Source organism: Centropristis striata, chromosome 24, assembly GCF_030273125.1.
Source record: "Centropristis striata isolate RG_2023a ecotype Rhode Island chromosome 24, C.striata_1.0, whole genome shotgun sequence".
NCBI classification, from domain to species: Eukaryota; Metazoa; Chordata; class Actinopteri; order Perciformes; family Serranidae; genus Centropristis; species Centropristis striata.
Window position 1 is genome coordinate 495,367 of NC_081540.1, and position 19,476 is coordinate 514,842.

Sequence of the window (19,476 nt, forward strand, 5' to 3'; positions counted from 1 at the left end):
TCATGTGAGCATTGGTGGTTCAGTGGTAGAATTCTCGCCTGCCACGCGGGAGGCCCGGGTTCGATTCCCGGCCAATGCAACAAGCTTTTTTCTTATGGTGAAGCTTGTTAGCTGGTGTGCTGGGGCAGATCAAGTCTCTTCAGGTCTCGGGTCCTGGGACTGCTCGGCATGAATAACATTAGAAAGGTTCATAAAGAGCGTTCTGGTAGAGGGTTAGGAACCTGTACACTCCTCCAGATACACATGCTTCAAACACACAAACACACACACACACACAGGTAACTTGTCAAAAAATAAATTTGAAAACTGTGCTCCAGGCCGCAAATTCCACTCTAGAGAAATAATTAATACACAGAAACGTAGGAAAATTAGTCTTCTCACTCACAATCCTCTGGTAAATCTGTCAGAGTTATAGTTTGGAAGTAGGACACACAGATGATCCACCAACATGCACCAACAGCCTCATTGACAGCCATATTAAAAGCGCAGGAAGATTTCTGTAGAAAAGCATATTTAACAGTTTTTCAGATCACTCTTACGAAGCTATTTCTTCATTTTTCTTCACAATAAACATATGTAGCTGTTCAGGAAAGATTCAGGATGCTCAAAGTGAAGTCGGATCAATGATAGGTATTATGGTTTTGCCCAAAATGCTTTCTGTTCGAGGCCAGAAATTCCAGTCTGTCCACTTCTGGCTGCTGTCACTGTGCCAGAAGATTCCACAGCTGTTAATTCTGTTGATTGCTCTGCTCTGATTGGTCGACCCAACGCCTTTGATGTGATTACAGTTACAGATAAGCGCAAGCACACACTCCTCCAGATACACATGCTACACACAGGTAACTTTGTTATTTTAGTTATACACACATGCACGTAAGCACGCACTCTCCTCCAGATACACATGCTACACACAGGTAACTTTGTTATTTTAGTTATACACACATGCACGTAAGCGCGCACACTCCTCATGATACACATGCTTCACACACGCACACACAGGTAACTTTATGTGATTTTAGTTACATGCGCGCACACTCTTCCAGATACACATGCTTCTCACACACACAGGCAACTTTATGTGATTTTAGTTACATACACGCGTAAGTGCACACACTCCTCCAGATACACATGCTTCACACACACACACACTGAGGTTAAAGGTCATAGGTTGCTGTATAAATAAATACTTGTAAAGGAATGTTTGTTGTAGGTGTGCTCCTTGTGTATTATATAGTAATATAACATTACTAGTATTAATTGTTATAAATCTCTGAAGAATCTCATCATCGTGTACACACACCGGCAGTAGCCCCCGTGGCCCTTTCACTATTTACCCAGAGGAAATTTTCTAGTTTATATTTCAACCTCCTCCATAGTTTTGTCTCACCTAAAATGTTCCTGAAAGCACGTTTTAGTTGCTGTGTTGGTTTAAAATAGTTTGTGATTCTGTCAGTGGAGGGGGAGAAGGAAAGTTTTCTGCTTTCCTGCTTTCCTCCAGTCTAAGGTTGTTTTGACAGCATCTAAACTGAACAAACCGAAGAAATGAAGCTGCCATGTGCTTGTCATTTACACACAGCGAGTCCGGAGTCAGTAAATACAGCTGCCAGTTGCTAGATCAGAGAATACTCATGTCATTGGGAAATTTCATTGCAAGCAATATTACTGGTGTGTGTTTCTGTGTCTTCCTCCAGCAGCAGCTGGTGTTCAGGTCAGTGTGTGTGGAGACATAAAGTGTTTCCTCCCCGTCGGGGAATTGAACCCCGGTCTCCCGCGTGACAGGCGGGGATACTCACCACTATACTAACGAGGAGTTGCTGGAGGCTTCGACTCCTCCCTGATTGGTTCATGACGTAAACACCATATGTGACCTTCAGCTGAGTCAGCGTTCTGATATCAGAGGTATTTCTGGAGGTCATGTGAGCATTGGTGGTTCAGTGGTAGAATTCTCGCCTGCCACGCGGGAGGCCCGGGTTCGATTCCCGGCCAATGCAACAAGCTTTTGTCTTATGGTGAAGCTTGTTAGCTTTTGTGCTGGGGCAGATCAAGTCTCTTCAGGTCTCGGGTCCTGGGACTGCTCAGCATGAATAACATTAGAAAGGTTCATAAAGAGCGTTCTGGTAGAGGGTCAGGAACCTGTACACTCCTCCAGATACACATGCTTCAAACACAGGTAACTGTATGCAGTCTGTCCACCTCTGGCTGCTGTCACTGTGTTAGAGGATTCCACAGCTGTTAACTCCGTTGATTGCTCTGCTCTGATTGGTCGACCCCAACGCCTTTGATGCTTTGATGTGATTACTGGTTTTTATATCAATCCCTGTTCAATGACCATGATCATTTTTGGAGAAATTCTGAGATTATAATGGGTGTGTATTGCACGGAATGTTCGTGTCACAGTGTGTGACATCATCGCCAGAGTGTAGAGGGAGAGAAAAAACTGTCAAAAAATACATTTGAAAACTGCACTCCAGGCTGCAAATTCCACTCTAGAGAAATAATTTATACACAGAAACGTAGGAAAATTAGTCTTCTCACTCACAATCCTCTGGTAAATCTGTCAGAGTTATAGTTTGGGCGTAGGACACACAGATGATCCACCAACACGCACCAACAGCTAAATTGACAGCCATATTAAAAACGCAGAAAGATACACATGCTTCACAGACACTCACACACATGTACGCATCAGCATGCACACTCCTCCAGATACACATGCTACACACAGGTAACTTTGTTATTTTAGTTATACGCACATGCACGTAAGCGCGCACACTCCTCCAGATACACATGCTTCACACACGCACACAGGTAACTTTATGTGATTTTAGTTACATACACGCGTAACTGCGCACACTCCTCCAGATACAACTACTACAATAACTGATACAACTAATACAATAACTTTGTTATTTTAGTTATACACACATGCATGTAAGCGCGCACACTCCTCCAGATACACACGCACACACAGGTAACTTTGTTATTTTAGTTATACACACATGCACGTGAGCGCGCACACTCCTCCAGATACACATGCTTCACACACGCACACAGGTAACTTTATGTGATTTTAGTTACATGCGCGCACACTCTTCCAGATACACATGCTTCACACACGCACACAGGTAACTTTATGTGATTTTAGTTACATGCGCGCACACTCTTCCAGATACACATGCTTCTCACACACACAGGCAACTTTATGTGATTTTAGTTACATACACGCGTAAGTGCGCACACTCCTCCAGATACACATGCTTCACACACACACACACATGTTGAGGTTAAAGGTCATAGGTTGCTGTATAAATAAATACTTGTAAAGGAATGCTTGTTGTAGGTGTGCTCCTTGTATATTATATAGTATCATAACATTAGCCAGTTGCTAGATCAGAGAATACTCATGTCATTGGGAAATTTCATTGCAAGCAATATTACTGGTGTGTGTTTCTGTGTCGTCCTCCAGCAGCAGCTGGTGTTCAGGTCACTCCTCCAGATACACATGCTACACACATGTAACTTTGTTATTTCGGGTTCGATTCCCGGCCAATGCAACAACCTTTTGTCTTATGGTGAAGCTTGTTAGCTTGTGTGTTGGAGCAGGTCTCGGGTCCTGGGACTGCTTGGCATGAATAACATTAGAAAGGTTCATAAAGAGCGTTCTGGTAGAGGGTCAGGAACCTGTACACTCCTCCAGATACACATGCTTCAAACACAGGTAACTGTATGCGATTTTCGTTACACACACACACAAATGCTTTCTGTTCAAGGCCAGAAATTCCAGTCTGTCCACCTCTGGCTGCTGTCACTGTGTTAGAGGATTCCACAGCTGTTAACTCCGTTGATTGCTCTGCTCTGATTGGTCGACCCCAACGCCTTTGATGCTTTGATGTGATTACTGGTTTTTATATCAATCCTTGTTCAATGACCATGATCATTTTTGGAGAAATTCTGAGATTATAATGGGTGTGTATTGCATGGAATGTTCGTGTCACAGTGTGTGACATCATCGCCAGAGTGTAGAGGGAGAGAAAAAACTGTCAAAAAATAAATTTGAAAACTGCGCTCCAGGCTGCAAATTCCACTCTAGAGAAATAATTTATACACAGAAACGTAGGAAAATTAGTCTTCTCACTCACAATCCTCTGGTAAAGCTGTCAGAGTTATAGTTTGGGCGTAGGACACACAGATGATCCACCAACACGCACCAACAGCCTCATTGACAGCCATATTAAAAACGCAGAAAGATTTCTGTAAAAAAGCATATTTAACAGTTTTTCAGATCACTCTTACGAAGCTATTTCTTCATTTTTCTTCACAATAAACATATGTAGCTGTTCAGGAAGGATTCAGGACGCTCAAAGTGAAGTTGATGCTTTGATGTGATTACAGTTACAGATACACGCAAGCACACACTCCTCCAAATACACATACTTCACACACACACACACACACACACACATTTTGAGGTTAAAGTGCATAGGTTGCTGTATAAATAAGTACTTGTAAAGGAACGCTTGTTGTAGGTGTGCTCCTTGTATATCATATAGTATCATAACATTACTAGTATTAATTGTTATAAATCTCTGAAGAATCTCATCATCGTGTACACACTCCGGCAGTAGCCCCGTGGCCCTTTCACTATTTACCCAGAGGAAATTTTCTAGTTTATATTTCAACCTCCATAGTTTTGTCTCACCTAAAATGTTCCTGAAAGCACATTTTAGTTGCTGTGTTGGTTTAAAATAGTTTGTGATTCTGTCAGTGGAGGGGGAGAAGGAAAGTTTTCTGCTTTCCTGCTTTCCTCCAGTCTAAGGTTGTTTTGACAGCATCTAAACTGAACAAACCGAAGAAATGAAGCTGCCATGTGCTTGTCATTTACACACAGCGAGTCCGGAGTCAGTAACAGCTGCCAGTTGCTAGATCAGAGAATACTCATGTCATTGGGAAATTTCATTGCAAGCAATATTACTGGTGTGTGTTTCTGTGTCTTCCTCCAGCAGCAGCTGGTGTTCAGGTCAGTGTGTGTGTGGAGACATAAATTGTGTTTTCTCCCCGTCGGGGAATTGAACCCCGGTCTCCCGCGTGACAGGCGGGGATACTCACCACTATACTAACGAGGAGTTGCTGGAGGCTTTGACTCCTCCCTTTTTCGTTCATGAAGTAAACACCATGTGTGACCTTCAGCTGAGTCAGCGTTCTGAGCCCAGAGGTATTTCTGAAGGTCATGTGAGCATTGGTGGTTCAGTGGTAGAATTCTCGCCTGCCACGCGGGAGGCCCGGGTTCGATTCCCGGCCAATGCAACAAGCTTTTGTCTTATGGTGAAGCTTGTTAGCTTTTGTGCTGGGGCAGATCAAGTCTCTTCAGGTCTCGGGTCCTGGGACTGCTCGGCATGAATAACATTAGAAAGGTTCATAAAGAGCGTTCTGGTAGAGGGTCAGGAACCTGTACACTCCTCCAGATACACATGCTTCAAACACACACACACACACAGGTAACTTGTCAAAAAATAAATTTGAAAACTGCGCTCCAGGCCGCAAATTCCACTCTAGAGAAATAATTTATACACACAAACGTAGGAAAATTAGTCTTCTCACTCACAATCCTCTGGTAAATCTGTCAGAGTTATAGTTTGGACGTAGGACACACAGATGATCCACCAACACGCACCAACAGCCTCATTGACAGCCATATTAAAAACGCAGGAAAATTTCTGTAGAAAAGCATATTTAACAGTTTTTCAGATCACTCTTACGAAGCTATTTCTTCATTTTTCTTCACAATAAACATATGTAGCTGTTCAGGAAGGATTCAGGACGCTCAAAGTGAAGTCGGATCAATGATAGGTATTATGGTTTTGCCCAAAATGCTTTCTGTTCGAGGCCAGAAATTCCAGTATGTCCACTTCTGGCTGCTGTCACTGTGCCAGAAGATTCCACAGCTGTTAATTCTGTTGATTGCTCTGCTCTGATTGGTCGACCCCAACGCCTTTGATGTGATTACAGTTACAGATACGCGCAAGCACACACTCCTCCAGATACACATGCTACACACAGGTAACTTTGTTATTTTTAGTTATACACACATGCACGTAAGCGCGCACTCTCCTCCAGATACACATGCTACACACAGGTAACTTTGTTATTTTTAGTTATACACACATGCACGTAAGCGCGCACTCTCCTCCAGATACACATGCTTCACACAGGTAACTTTGTTATTTTTAGTTATACACACATGCACGTAAGCGCGCACTCTCCTCCAGATACACATGCTACACACAGGTAACTTTGTTATTTTAGTTATACACACATGCACGTAAGCGCGCACACTCCTCCAGATACACATGCTTCACACACGCACACAGGTAACTTTATGTGATTTTAGTTACATGCGCACGCGCATGCGTGCACACTCTTCCAGATACACATGCTTCTCACACACACAGGCAACTTTATGTGATTTTAGTTACATACACGCGTAAGTGCGCACACTCCTCCAGATACACATGCTTCACACAGGTAACTTTGTTATTTTAGTTATACACACATGCACGTGAGCGCGCACACTCCTCCAGATACACATGCTTCACACACGCACACACAGGTAACTTTATGTGATTTTAGTTACATGCGCGCACACTCTTCCAGATACACATGCTTCTCACACACACAGGCAACTTTGTGATTTTAGTTACATACACGCGTAAGTGCGCACACTCCTCCAGATACACATGCTTCACACACACACACACACACACGTTGAGGTTAAAGGGCTTAGGTTGCTGTATAAATAAATACTTGTAGAGGAATGCTTGTTGTAGGTCTGCTCCTTGTATATTATATAGTATCATAACATTACTAGTATTAATTGTTATAAATCTCTGAAGAATCTCATCATAGTGTACACACACCGGCAGTAGCCTCCGTGGCCCTTTCACTATTTACCCAGAGGAAATTTTCTAGTTTATATTTCAACCTCCTCCATAGTTTTGTCTCGCCTCAGATGTTCCTGAAAGCACGTTTTAGTTGCTGTGTTGGTGTAAAATAGTTTGTGATTCTGTTAGTGTAGGGGGAGAAGGAAAGTTTTCTGCTTTCCTGCTTTCCTCCAGTCTAAGGTTGTTTTGACAGCATCTAAACTGAACAAACCGAAGAAATGAAGCTGCCATGTGCTTGTCATTTACACACAGCGAGTCGGAGTCAGTAACAGCTGCCAGTTGCTAGATCAGAGAATACTCATGTCATTGGGAAATTTCATTGCAAGCAATATTACTGGTGTGTGTTTCTGTGTCTTCCTCCAGCAGCAGCTGGTGTTCAGGTCAGTGTGTGGAGACATAAAGTGTGTTTCCTCCCCCTCGGGGAATTGAACCCCGGTCTCCCGCGTGACAGGCGGGGATACTCACCACTATACTAACGAGGAGTTGCTGGAGACTTTGACTCCTCCCTTTTTGGTTCATGACGTAAACACCATATGTGACCTTCAGCTGAGTCAGCGTTCTGAGACCAGAGGTATTTCTGAAGGTCATGTGAGCATTGGTGGTTCAGTGGTAGAATTCTCGCCTGCCACGCGGGAGGCCCGGGTTCGATTCCCGGCCAATGCAACTAGCTTTTGTCCTATGGTGAAGCTTGTTAGCTTTTGTGCTGGGGCAGATCAAGTCTCTTAAGGTCTCGGGTCCTGGGACTGCTCAGCATGAATAACATTAGAAAGGTTCATAAAGAGCGTTCTGGTAGAGGGTCAGGAACCTTTACACTCCTCCAGATACACATGCTTCAAACACAGGTAACTGTATGCGATTTTCGTTACACACACACACAAATGCTTTCTGTTCGAGGCCAGAAATTCCAGTCTGTCCACCTCTGGCTGCTGTCACTGTGTTAGAGGATTCCACAGCTGTTAACTCCGTTGATTGCTCTGCTCTGATTGGTCGACCCCAACGCCTTTGATGCTTTGATGTGATTACTGCTGTTTTTATATCAGTCCCTGTTCAATGACCATGATCATTTTTGGAGAAATTCTGAGATTATAATGGGTGTGTATTGCACGGAATGTTCGTGTCACAGTGTGTGACATCATCGCCAGAGTGTAGAGGGAGAGAAAAAACTGTCAAAAAATAAATTTGAAAACTGCGCTCCAGGCCGCAAATTCTACTCTAGAGAAATAATTTATATACAGAAACGTAGGAAAATTAGCCTTCTCACTCACAATCCTCTGGTAAAGCTGTCAGAGTTATAGTTTGGGCGTAGGACACACAGATGATCCACCAACACGCACCAAGAGCCTCATTGACAGCCATATTAAAAACGCTGAAAGATTTCTGTAGAAAAGCATATTTAACAGTTTTTCAGATCACTCTTACGAAGCTATTTCTTCATTTTTCTTCACAATAAACATATGTAGCTGTTCAGGAAGGATTCAGGACGCTCAAAGTGAAGTCGATGCTTTGATGTGATTACAGTTACAGATACACGCAAGCACACACTCCTCCAGATACACATACTTCACACACACACACACACACACACACACACACACACACACATTTTGAGGTTAAAGGGCATAGGTTGCTGTATAAATAAGTACTTGTAAAGGAATGCTTGTTGTAGGTGTGCTCCTTGTATATTATATAGTATCATAACATTACTAGTATTAATTGTTATAAATCTCTGAAGAATCTCATCATCGTGTACACACACCGGCAGTAGCCCCGTGGCCCTTTCACTATTTACCCAGAGGAAATTTTCTAGTTTATATTTCAACCTCCATAGTTTTGTCTCACCTAAAATGTTCCTGAAAGCACATTTTAGTTGCTGTGTTGGTTTAAAATAGTTTGTGATTCTGTCAGTGGAGGGGGAGAAGGAAAGTTTTCTGCTTTCCTGCTTTCCTCCAGTCTAAGGTTGTTTTGACAGCATCTAAACTGAACAAACCGAAGACATGAAGCTGCCATGTGCTTGTCATTTACACACAGCGAGTCCGGAGTCAGTAAATACAGCTGCCAGTTGCTAGATCAGAGAATACTCATGTCATTGGGAAATTTCATTGCAAGCAATATTACTGGTGTGTGTTTCTGTGTCGTCCTCCAGCAGCAGCTGGTGTTCAGGTCAGTGTGTGTGGAGACATAAAGTGTTTCCTCCCCGTCGGGGAATTGAACCCCGGTCTCCCGCGTGACAGGCGGGGATACTCACCACTATACTAACGAGGAGTTGATGGAGGTTTTGACTCCTCCCTTTTTGGTTCATGACGTAAATACCATGTGTGACCTCGCTGATTGGTCCATGAAGTAAACATCGTGTGTGACCTCCAGCTGAGTCAGCGTTCTGAGCCCAGAGGTATTTGTGAAGGTCATGTGAGAGGCCCGGGTTCGATTCCCGGCCAATGCAACTAGCTTTTGTCTTATGGTGAAGCTTGTTAGCTGGTGTGCTGGGGCAGATCAAGTCTCTTCAGGTCTCGGGTCCTGGGACTGCTCGGCATGAATAACATTGGAAAGGTTCATAAAGAGCGTTCTGGTAGAGGGTCAGGAACCTGTACACTCCTCCAGATACACATTCTTCACACACGCACACACACAGGCAACTTTATGCGTAAGCGCGCACACTCCTCCAGATACACATGCTTCAAACACACACACAGGTAACTTTATGTGATTTTACTTACACACACACACAGGTAACTGTATGCGATTTTCATTACACACACAAATGCTTTCTGTTCGAGGCCATAAATTTCACTCTGTCCACCTCTGGCTGCTGTCACTGTGCTAGAAGATTCCACAGCTGTTAATTCCGTTGATTGCTCTGCTCTGATTGGTCGACCCCAACGCCTTTGATTTGATTACAGTTACAGATACACGTTACACACACACACACACACTGCTCCAGATACACATGTTTCACAGACCCTCACACACACATATGCACGCATCATTATGCACACTCCTCTAGATACACATGCTACACACAGGTAACTTTGTTATTTTAGTTACACACACATGCACGTAAGCACGCACTCTCCTCCAGATACACATGCTTCACACACGCACACAGGTAACTTTATGTGATTTTAGTTACACACGCGCGCGCATGCACGCACACTCCTCCAGATACACATGCTTCACACGCACACACACAGGTAACTTTATGTGATTTTAGTTACACACACGCGTAAGTGCGCACACTCCTCCAGATACACATCCTTCACACACGCACACACACAGGCAACTTTATGCGTAAGCGCGCACACTCCTCCAGATACACTTGCTTCAAACACACACACAGGTAACTTTATGTGATTTTAGTTACACACGCGCGCACACTCCTCCAGATACACATGCTTCACACAGGCACACACAGGTAACTTTATGTGATTTTAGTTACACACACGTGTAAGTGTGCACACTCCTCCAGATACACACACACACACACGTGCACGTAAGCGCACACACTCCTCCAGATACACATGCTTCACACACACACACACACACATTTTGAGGTTAAAGGGCACAGGTTGCTGTATAAATAAATACTTGAAAAGGAATGGTTGTTGTAGGTGTGCTCCTTGTATATTATATAGTTTCATAACATTACTAGTATTAATTGTTATAAATCTCTGAAGAATCTCATCATAGTGTACACACACCGGCAGTAGCCCCCGTGGCCCTTTCACTATTTACCCAGAGGAAATTTTCTAGTTTATATTTCAACCTCCTCCATAGTTTTGTCTCACCTCAGATGTTCCTGAAAGCACGTTTTAGTTGCTGTGTTGGTTTAAAATAGTTTGTGATTCTGTTAGTGTAGGGGGAGAAGGAAAGTTTTCTGCTTTCCTGCTTTCCTCCAGTCTAAGGTTGTTTTGACAGCATCTAAACTGAACAAACCGAAGAAATGAAGCTGCCATGTGCTTGTCATTTACACACAGCGAGTCGGAGTCAGTAAATACAGCTGCCAGTTGCTAGATCAGAGAATACTCATGTCATTGGGAAATTTCATTGCAAGCAATATTACTGCTCTGTGTCGTCCTCCAGCAGCAGCTGGTGTTCAGGTCAGTGTGTGGAGACATAAAGTGTGTTTCCTCCCCGTCGGGGAATTGAACCCCGGTCTCCCGCGTGACAGGCGGGGATACTCACCACTATACTAACGAGGAGTTGCTGGAGGCTTTGACTCCTCCCTGATTGGTTCATGAAGTAAACACCATGTGTGACCTCCAGCTGAGTCAGCGTTCTGAGCCCAGAGGTATTTGTGAAGGTCATGTGAGCATTGGTGGTTCAGTGGTAGAATTCTCGCCTGCCACGCGGGAGGCCCGGGTTCGATTCCCGGCCAATGCAACAAGCTTTTGACTCATAGTGAAGCTTGTTCGATGGTGTGTTTTAGCAGAATCTGCAGGTTTCTGCAGGTTTCTGCTGTTCTGCGACTGTTTTCACTGACATGAAAAACATTAGAAAGGTTCATTAAAATCGTGTTTCCTTTAGGGGGAAGTCTCAAATGTCCGCTCACTCAGCTGCAGGAAGCGCTGCTCGCTAAGAAGAGTAAGAACAAGTCTCCAAAAGTTTCCAAAAACACCATAAAAAGTCACTGGATTTGTTGCCAGTCACTTTTTTAAAAAAAGTAGAAGCTAAGGGGGTCGGAAAAGTTTGATTCCCGGTCAATGCAAAAGCTTTTTAGCCGTCTTGGGGTAAGACTTGTTATATAATCTTTATGTAGAAGATAAATCTTACATGAAGTGAGAACTTCAAACATATTAAATCTTAGTATTCTTCGTCTCAAAGATGTTTAACCTCCTAAACACTAAAAACAATTTCTAAATGTGTATAAATAGTTATATTATTTTATCTCGGTCACATAGATATAAATTATATAATAAGTAACAGACATAATTAATAAGCACGCTGGACAACAGCAAATCAAATGTGATAATCTTTATATTTAAAACTAAAAGTGTTTGTAAATGAGATGTGATTTATTCATGATAATAAAAAAAAGTTTTAATTTCTTCAGTGTACAACATTTTACAAAATCCAAAATAACTTTATAGAAAATCAGAAAGTCCTTAGAAAATAATTTCAAAGTATTAACATCACATGTGTCACTTTAATCTAAATAAAGTCAGTTTCCATAGGAGAGTTCTCCCAGATCTCATCATCGTAGATGTTAGAGGATCTGATGGAGACGAGGTCTGAGGACGCTGCTGCAGGAGGATCTGAAGATGCTGCTGCAGGAGTATCTGAAGACGCTGCAGGAGGATCTGCAGGATCTGAAGACGCTGCTGCAGGATCTGAAGAAGCTGCAGGAAGATCTGCAGGATCTGAAGACGCTGCTGCAGGATCTGAAGAAGCTGCAGGATCTGAAGATGCTGCAGGAGGATCTGAAGAAGCTGCAGGAGGATCTGAGGATGCTACTGGAGGATCTGAAGACGCTGCAGGAGAATCTGAAGAAGCTACTCGAGGATCTGAAGACGCTGCTGCAGGAGGATCTGAAGACGCTGCAGGAGGATCTGAGGTTGTTTCTAGATCCTCTTCATCTCCTCCTGCTGCTGATCGTCTCCGAGGCTTCTGCTCCTCCTTCTGCTCTGCAGCCGGGACAGTTTTCAGGACAACCGGTGTGTCTCTCCTCTTCGTCTCGTTCTTCATCTCCAGCCCAAAGAAGTTGTTGGAGACGACGTAGCGGACACACTGCAGCAGCACGTTCCTCTCGTGGCGAATATCTGAAGCCAGGAGCTGAAACAACAAGACAACAGATGATCAACAACAACAACAAGATCACAGAGATCAACGTCCTCAGATGTGATTCTATCATCTCACCATCTCCAGGAGAGTGGCTCGACGGGCCTGAGGGGAGTCCTGGCCTCCTCCTCTTCCTCTTCCTCTTCCTCTCCCCCTTCCTCTTCCTCCTCCTCTTCCTCTGCTGTGGTCTGGTGTGTGAAATCTTGTGTTTGTCTTGGCAGATCTCTCCTGGCTGTTAGAGTCCTGAGAGTTCAGCTCTACGGTCTGTAGCAGGGCTCTGTTCTCCTGGACCAGGTCTCTAGCTCTCTGGATGGGGACGGCTGGAACAGCAGACAGAAGGAGATTAAACCTGCAGAGCTGAATCAGTCCTCAAACCTTCAGGAACAAACTCTGAAGCACTTTGTCCGTCTACAAGTGACGTCAACAACAAGTGGTGCAGAAGTTAAATCAGACGCCGTTTACACCAGGACGCTGGCGGGTAAAAACGACAAAATATTTTATGTGAAGCCTTTCGTTTAGACGGTGACGGTGTTTTTGGGGCTTAAAAACGTTAAAAACGATGTTTGAGATGAACTCACCCTCTGGTTCCTCTTCACTCTCGCTCATGGAGCCGTAGTTGGCCATCAGCGAGCCCAGAGCAGAGCTCAGCTGTTTGGGAGCCACAACCAGACCAGGGGCCCCGGACCCCGGAGCCGGGTCCTCCCGGTCCGAGTCTGGAACAACAAACAGGTTAGATTCTGTTTTCAGTCACGTCTCTGAGAGAAATCAGAGGTTCTGTTGGTTCTGTCTCACCGTGATCACTGCTGGCCAAAGCTCCCAGAGGGTCCCCGTCCCTGCAGGGCCCCGGGGCCCGGGGGGCCAGGGGCCCGTCTGAGGGCTGAGGGCCCCGGGGGTCCCGAGGAGGGCCCCCCTGGGAGCCTCTGGGACCCCAGCCTCGACCCCGTCCTCGTCCCCGTCCCCGTCCCCGTCCTCTCATCCTCCTGGATTAAAACAGGAACATTCAGAGTTTGATGAGACGAGTTCAGGCCTCAAGAAACTAATATTCTGTTTTTATTCTGCAAAACACAGAATCTACAGGTTATATTTCTACAGAATCTACAGGTTATATTTCTACAGAATCTACAGGTGATATTTCTACAGAATCTACAGGTTATATTTCTACAGAATCTACAGGTTCTATTTCTACAGAATCTACAGGTTATATTTCTACAGAATCTACAGGTTATATTTCTACAGAATCTCCAGGTTATATTTCTACAGAATCTCCAGGTTCTATTTCTACAGAATCTACAGGTTCTATTTCTACAGAATCTACAGGTTATATTTCTACAGAATGTACAGGTTATATTTCTACAGAATCTACAGGTTATATTTCTACAGAATCTCCAGGTTCTATTTCTACAGAATCTCCAGGTTCTATTTCTACAGAATCTACAGGTTATATTTCTACAGAATCTACCGGTTATATTTCTACAGAATGTACAGGTTATATTTCTACAGAATCTACAGGTTATATTTCTACAGAATCTACCGGTTATATTTCTACAGAATGTACAGGTTATATTTCTACAGAATCTACAGGTTATATTTCTACAGAATCTACAGGTTCTATTTCTACAGAATCTACAGGTTATATTTCTACAGATTCTACAGGTTATATTTCTACAGAATCTACAGGTTATATTTCTACAGAATCTACAGGTTCTATTTCTACAGAATCTACAGGTTCTATTTCTACAGAATCTACAGGTTATATTTCTACAGATTCTACAGGTTATATTTCTACAGAATCTACAGGTTATATTTCTACAGAATCTACAGGTTATATTTCTACAGAATCTACAGGTTATATTTCTACAGAATCTACAGGTTATATTTCTACAGAATCTACAGGTTATATTTCTACAGATTCTACAGGTTATATTTCTACAGAATCTACAGGTTATAGTGCTACAGAATCTACAGGTTATATTTCTACAGAATCTACAGGTTATATTTCTACAGAATCTGCAGGTTATATTTCTACAGAATCTACAGGTTATATTTCTACAGAATCTACAGGTTATATTCTACAGAATCTACAGGTTATATTTCTACAGAATCTACAGGTTATATTTCTACAGAATCTACAGGTTATATTTCTACAGAATCTACAGGTTATATTTCTACAGAATCTGCAGGTTATATTTCTACAGAATCTACAGGTTATATTTCTACAGAATCTACAGGTTATATTTCTACAGAATCTACAGGTTATATTTCTACAGAATCTACAGGTTTTATTTCTACAGAATCTACAGGTTATATTTCTACAGAATCTACAGGTTTTATTTCTACAGAATCTACAGGTTTTATTTCTACAGAATCTACAGGTTATATTTCTACAGAATCTACAGGTTATAGTGCTACAGAATCTACAGGTTATATTTCTACAGAATCTACCGGTTATATTTCTACAGAATCTACAGGTTATATTTCTACAGATTCTACAGGTTATATTTCTACAGAATCTACCGGTTATATTTCTACAGAATCTACAGGTTATATTTCTACAGATTCTACAGGTTATATTTCTACAGAATCTACAGGTTATATTTCTACAGAATCTACAGGTTCTATTTCTACAGAATCTACCGGTTATATTTCTACAGAATCTACAGGTTATATTTCTACAGATTCTACAGGTTATATTTCTACAGAATCTACAGGTTATATTTCTACAGATTCTACAGGTTATATTTCTACAGATTCTACAGGTTATATTTCTACAGAATCTACAGGTTATATTTCTACTTTTACCCAAACTGAGGCGTGTCCAGGACGGCTCCCGTCTCCTCCCGGACCTCCATCACTCTCCTCTTCTTCTCCATGTTCTGCAGGGTTGGAAAGTTTCTGGAAGGAAACAAACTGAGTCATTAAATCTGTTGAATCTGTTTAACATGATAAACTGGATCCTCTGAGTTAAATAATAATAATAAATGATAAACAGACCTGCGGCGCTCCTCTCTCCACTTGGCGATCTCCTCCGGCGTGTCCAGTTTGATCCTCTTGGCTCCGGGCGCGTGGTTCTGAGTCAGATTATACATTATAAACATTAAATATTATATATTATAAACATTATAATGTGGTTCTAAGTCAGATTATAGATTATAAACATTAAATATTAGATATTATAAACATTATACATTATAAACATTAAATATTATAGATTATAAACATTAAATATTATATATTATAAACATTATAATGCAGGGGTCTCAAACTTGCGGCCCTCGTGGCGATATTTTGTGGCCCCCACCTTGATATGAAAGTTTAATGTGAGTTTTATATGAACGGCACTTTACTGTGTTGTGTGTGGAAGGTCCCTTTAATTACTGTTTTTGGTCACTTTGTGTCTTTTAAATAATTTTGTATCTTTTTTTAATAATTTTGTGTATTTTTAAATAATTCTGTCTTTTTTTGGTAATTTTGTGTCTTTCTTTAATAATTGTGTGTCTTTTTAAATAATTTTGTCTTTTTTTGTAATTTTGTGTCTTTTTTAAAATAATTTGTGTTTTTCTGGTAATTTTGTGTCTTTTTTTGTCATTTTTTGTCTTTTTTAATAATTTTGTGTCTTTTTAAATAATTTTGTGTCTTTTTTAATAATTTGGTGTCTTTTTTGGTAATTCTGTGTCTTTCTTTAATAATTGTGTCTTTTTAAATCATTCTGTGTCTTTTTTTTTGTAATTTTGTGTCTTTTTAAAAAAAATAATTTTGTGTTTTTTTGGTAATTTTGTGTCTTTTTGTCATTTTTTGTCTTTTTTAATAATTTTGTGTCTTTTTGGTAATTCTGTTTCTTTTTTTGGTAATTTTGTGTCTTTTTTTAAAATAATATGGTGTCTTTTTTGGTAATTCTGTGTCTTTCTTTAATAATTGTGTGTCTTTTTAAATCATTCTGTCTTTTTTGTAATTTTGTGTCTTTTTTAAAACAATTTTGTGTTTTTTTTTGGTAATTTTGTGTCTTTTTTGCCATTTTTTGTCTTTTTAAAGTAATTTAGGTTTTTTTCTGTCATTTTGTGTCTTTTTTTAGTAATTTTATGTCTTATTTTGGTCCTGTTGATGCCTCCAGTGGTAATTAGAGTTTGAGACCCTGATATATTGTGATGTTAGAGAAGGAAACAGACAGGAAGTCTGTGGTTTTGACCTACGTTCTTCCAGTGGATGCTGACGATCTTCTCATGAGCCATGAAGCTGCAGTCAGACACGGAGCACTGAGGAGAGACAGGACCAGACTAAATAATATCATAATAAATAATAATAATAATAATAAACAGGTTGTTATTTACCTTGACGTGTTGAGAGACGTGCTCCTGGTACTTCTCCTGGTTCTTGAAGCCGCGGTCGCACGTGTCACAGAAATGAGAAAACTCTGCTTCTTTCTTCTGTTTCTGCTAAAGATAATAAACAGTTAACACAACACATTAAATATCAATATATTAATAAATATTTAACGTATATTTACCTTTCTGTGGTGGTTGTGGGCTCCGTAGTTCTGTCTGAATCCTCCTCGATGCCACTCACGCTGAAAGTTTGGCCCTGAAAAACAGATATTAGACTTTAACTCTTCTACATTTAGATGGAAAACAGATATTAGACTTTAACTCTTCTACATTTAGATGGAAAACAGATATTAGACTTTAACTCTTCTACATTTAGATGGAAAACAGATATTAGACTTTAACTCTTCTACATTTAGATAAAAAACAGATATTAAACTTTAACTCTTCTACATTTAGATGGAAAAAATGATCTAGAATGTGCTGGGTAAATTATCATTTTTTATTCTATTTAATGTCTCATTTTAACTTAAATATAGTATTTCTATGCAATGCTCCGTCTATATTGTTTATTATGTTCCTAATTGTTTATATTTATTCTGGTTTATTTTGTTGTTTCAATAATTTATTGGTATTTTTGTTGCTGGAACACTGATTATATCTTATTTTATGACATAAATGCGACATTATTATGCATTTATAAGAATTAAACTAACATTGTTTACATTTCTTCTGGTTTATTTTGCTGTTTATTTATTATTTTGTTTATATTTTTTGTTGCTGTGACACTGATAATATCTTATAACATAAACGTAACATTATTATATATCTATATAAAATAAACTAACAATGTTTATATTTCTTCTGGTTTATTTTGCTTTTTCACTGTTTGTTATTTTATTGATATTTCTGTTGCAGTAACACTGATGATAACATTTATGTTATAAGATATAATCAGTGTTACAGCAACAAAAAATATTTATTTTACTAATTTTTCATTTTTTTTAATTTATTTTTATTTTATTCATGTATTATTTTTTTCATTTTTAATTTATTTAACATATTTTTTTTTTTTTTTTTTTACGTTTTTTTTTTAATTTAATGTAGATGCAGGTCCTGGTCCTGTTTCTGGAGTAATCCTGCTCCAAAGTAATCTGATTACTCACCGTGCTGCTGTCCCTGGTAGAAGCCGGACCCAGCGGCCGGTCCGGGACCGGGTCCGGGGTTCCAGCCCGCTGGTCCGGGGGTCCAGGCCGCCGGTCCGGAGGTCCAGCGGTCCCAGGCGGGCTCCGAGGCCGGCTCGGCCCAGCTCCACATGCCGGGCTGGAAGCCGCTCCGGGGCCGCTGGAGGGGCGCCGGGGCCGGGCCGCCGAAGTCCGGAGGAGGGTAGAGTCCCGGGTCGGTCATCCTCCGGTCCGGGTCCGTCCGGGGGTCTGGTGGTCCGTATGGGGGTCTCTCCGGTCCTTTAGAGGAGTTTAATAAAGATAAAGATGTTAATGAAGCGACCATAGACTTCTATGGGTCCAACACGCTGGTCACATGTGGATGTTTTGCTCGTTTACATTCTGCGTCACTTCCGCCAGAACCGGAAGGACAAACAGACAAAAATTAATAATAATAATTTAAAAATGTCCAAACAGCTGTCATGGTTTAGTTTGACATCTCCAAATCAGCTTGGCTTTTTTTAAAAAAAGTTATTTTTAATTAATTAAATATATAAAAGAAGCCGGGACGCAACTTATCGCGAGATTTGGCGTTTCCTCGGGTTGCCAGGTTGAGCAGAAAAACGTGCTGACGTTATTTTCCACCGTAAACAAATCAAATCTTTGGTAGTGAAAGGTTGATGGTTTTATTAAGTTTCTTGAGTTCAAATGAAGCAGCAGAAAAGTTGTGAAAACACAAAACTGTCCATTGATTCTGATATTGTACTAATAAAACACTTTTTAACAACAGTCTTCCTTTAAAAGCAGAATAAAAACGTATTTTTTCTAATTCCACTACCTTTTACCCTACTCTACCCTCATTTTTCATGCTGTATTATATGTTTTTATGGTTTATTTTATCTGTTTTATATATAATGTTAATACAATGTTTAGTGTATGTATATTGTATATTTCTGTCATGTATGATTTTTAGTTTAAGCACATTGAGTTTACGCCTGCCGTATGAAATGTGCTATATAAATACATTTGACTTGACTTTTACTTTTATTATGAATGTTAAATAAACATTGACATGTGCAGTGTTGAAGTGTGATGATGTAACAAACTGAAATCTCAACAAAGGTTATTATAATAAACCAAATAACGAAAAAAATAGAATCTAAAAAAACTTTTTTCGTTAACTGAAATAAAAAAAATAAAACTAAAAAATAACTAAAAATAAAAGTTTTTTAAAAACAAATACCCCATTACAAAAAACTAATAAAATACTAAACTAAAACTAAGCAT

At 40.7% G+C, this 19,476-nt stretch overlaps 1 protein-coding gene and 10 non-coding genes across 12 annotated transcripts; 5 read left to right on the forward strand and 6 right to left on the reverse strand.

The window, feature by feature from the left end:
- Window positions 1-8: 8 nt before the first annotated feature.
- trnag-gcc (transfer RNA glycine (anticodon GCC)) lies at window positions 9-79 on the forward strand. The gene has a single exon. It is a non-coding gene; the product is annotated as a tRNA-Gly (tRNA).
- Window positions 80-1,738: 1,659 nt separating this feature from the next.
- trnad-guc (transfer RNA aspartic acid (anticodon GUC)) lies at window positions 1,739-1,810 on the reverse strand. Its single transcript has one exon. It is a non-coding gene; the product is annotated as a tRNA-Asp (tRNA).
- Window positions 1,811-1,920: 110 nt separating this feature from the next.
- Window positions 1,921-1,991, forward strand: trnag-gcc (transfer RNA glycine (anticodon GCC)). Its single transcript has one exon. It is a non-coding gene; the product is annotated as a tRNA-Gly (tRNA).
- Window positions 1,992-5,051: 3,060 nt separating this feature from the next.
- On the reverse strand, window positions 5,052-5,123 carry trnad-guc (transfer RNA aspartic acid (anticodon GUC)). Its single transcript has one exon. It is a non-coding gene; the product is annotated as a tRNA-Asp (tRNA).
- Window positions 5,124-5,233: 110 nt separating this feature from the next.
- On the forward strand, window positions 5,234-5,304 carry trnag-gcc (transfer RNA glycine (anticodon GCC)). The gene has a single exon. It is a non-coding gene; the product is annotated as a tRNA-Gly (tRNA).
- Window positions 5,305-7,348: 2,044 nt separating this feature from the next.
- trnad-guc (transfer RNA aspartic acid (anticodon GUC)) lies at window positions 7,349-7,420 on the reverse strand. The gene has a single exon. It is a non-coding gene; the product is annotated as a tRNA-Asp (tRNA).
- Window positions 7,421-7,530: 110 nt separating this feature from the next.
- trnag-gcc (transfer RNA glycine (anticodon GCC)) lies at window positions 7,531-7,601 on the forward strand. The gene has a single exon. It is a non-coding gene; the product is annotated as a tRNA-Gly (tRNA).
- A 1,527-nt stretch (window positions 7,602-9,128) lies between these two features.
- trnad-guc (transfer RNA aspartic acid (anticodon GUC)) lies at window positions 9,129-9,200 on the reverse strand. Its single transcript has one exon. It is a non-coding gene; the product is annotated as a tRNA-Asp (tRNA).
- Window positions 9,201-11,062: 1,862 nt separating this feature from the next.
- On the reverse strand, window positions 11,063-11,134 carry trnad-guc (transfer RNA aspartic acid (anticodon GUC)). Its single transcript has one exon. It is a non-coding gene; the product is annotated as a tRNA-Asp (tRNA).
- Window positions 11,135-11,244: 110 nt separating this feature from the next.
- trnag-gcc (transfer RNA glycine (anticodon GCC)) lies at window positions 11,245-11,315 on the forward strand. Its single transcript has one exon. It is a non-coding gene; the product is annotated as a tRNA-Gly (tRNA).
- Window positions 11,316-11,891: 576 nt separating this feature from the next.
- nufip1 (nuclear FMR1 interacting protein 1) lies at window positions 11,892-18,654 on the reverse strand. Of its 2 annotated transcripts, none has more exons than XM_059328052.1 (10): window positions 18,193-18,654; window positions 17,212-17,285; window positions 17,036-17,137; window positions 16,898-16,960; window positions 15,702-15,778; window positions 15,510-15,602; window positions 13,503-13,690; window positions 13,289-13,423; window positions 12,789-13,030; window positions 11,892-12,704 (listed from the first exon to the last, which is right to left on the reverse strand). In XM_059328052.1, exons 1-10 carry the CDS (start codon window positions 18,533-18,535, stop codon window positions 12,084-12,086), a joined length of 1,938 nt encoding a protein of 645 aa, XP_059184035.1. In that variant the 5' UTR covers window positions 18,536-18,654; the 3' UTR covers window positions 11,892-12,083. The 2 variants fall into 2 exon arrangements, with proteins under 2 accessions (XP_059184035.1, XP_059184034.1); XM_059328051.1 differs by having other exon boundaries at window positions 17,036-17,140.
- Window positions 18,655-19,476: the final 822 nt, after the last annotated feature.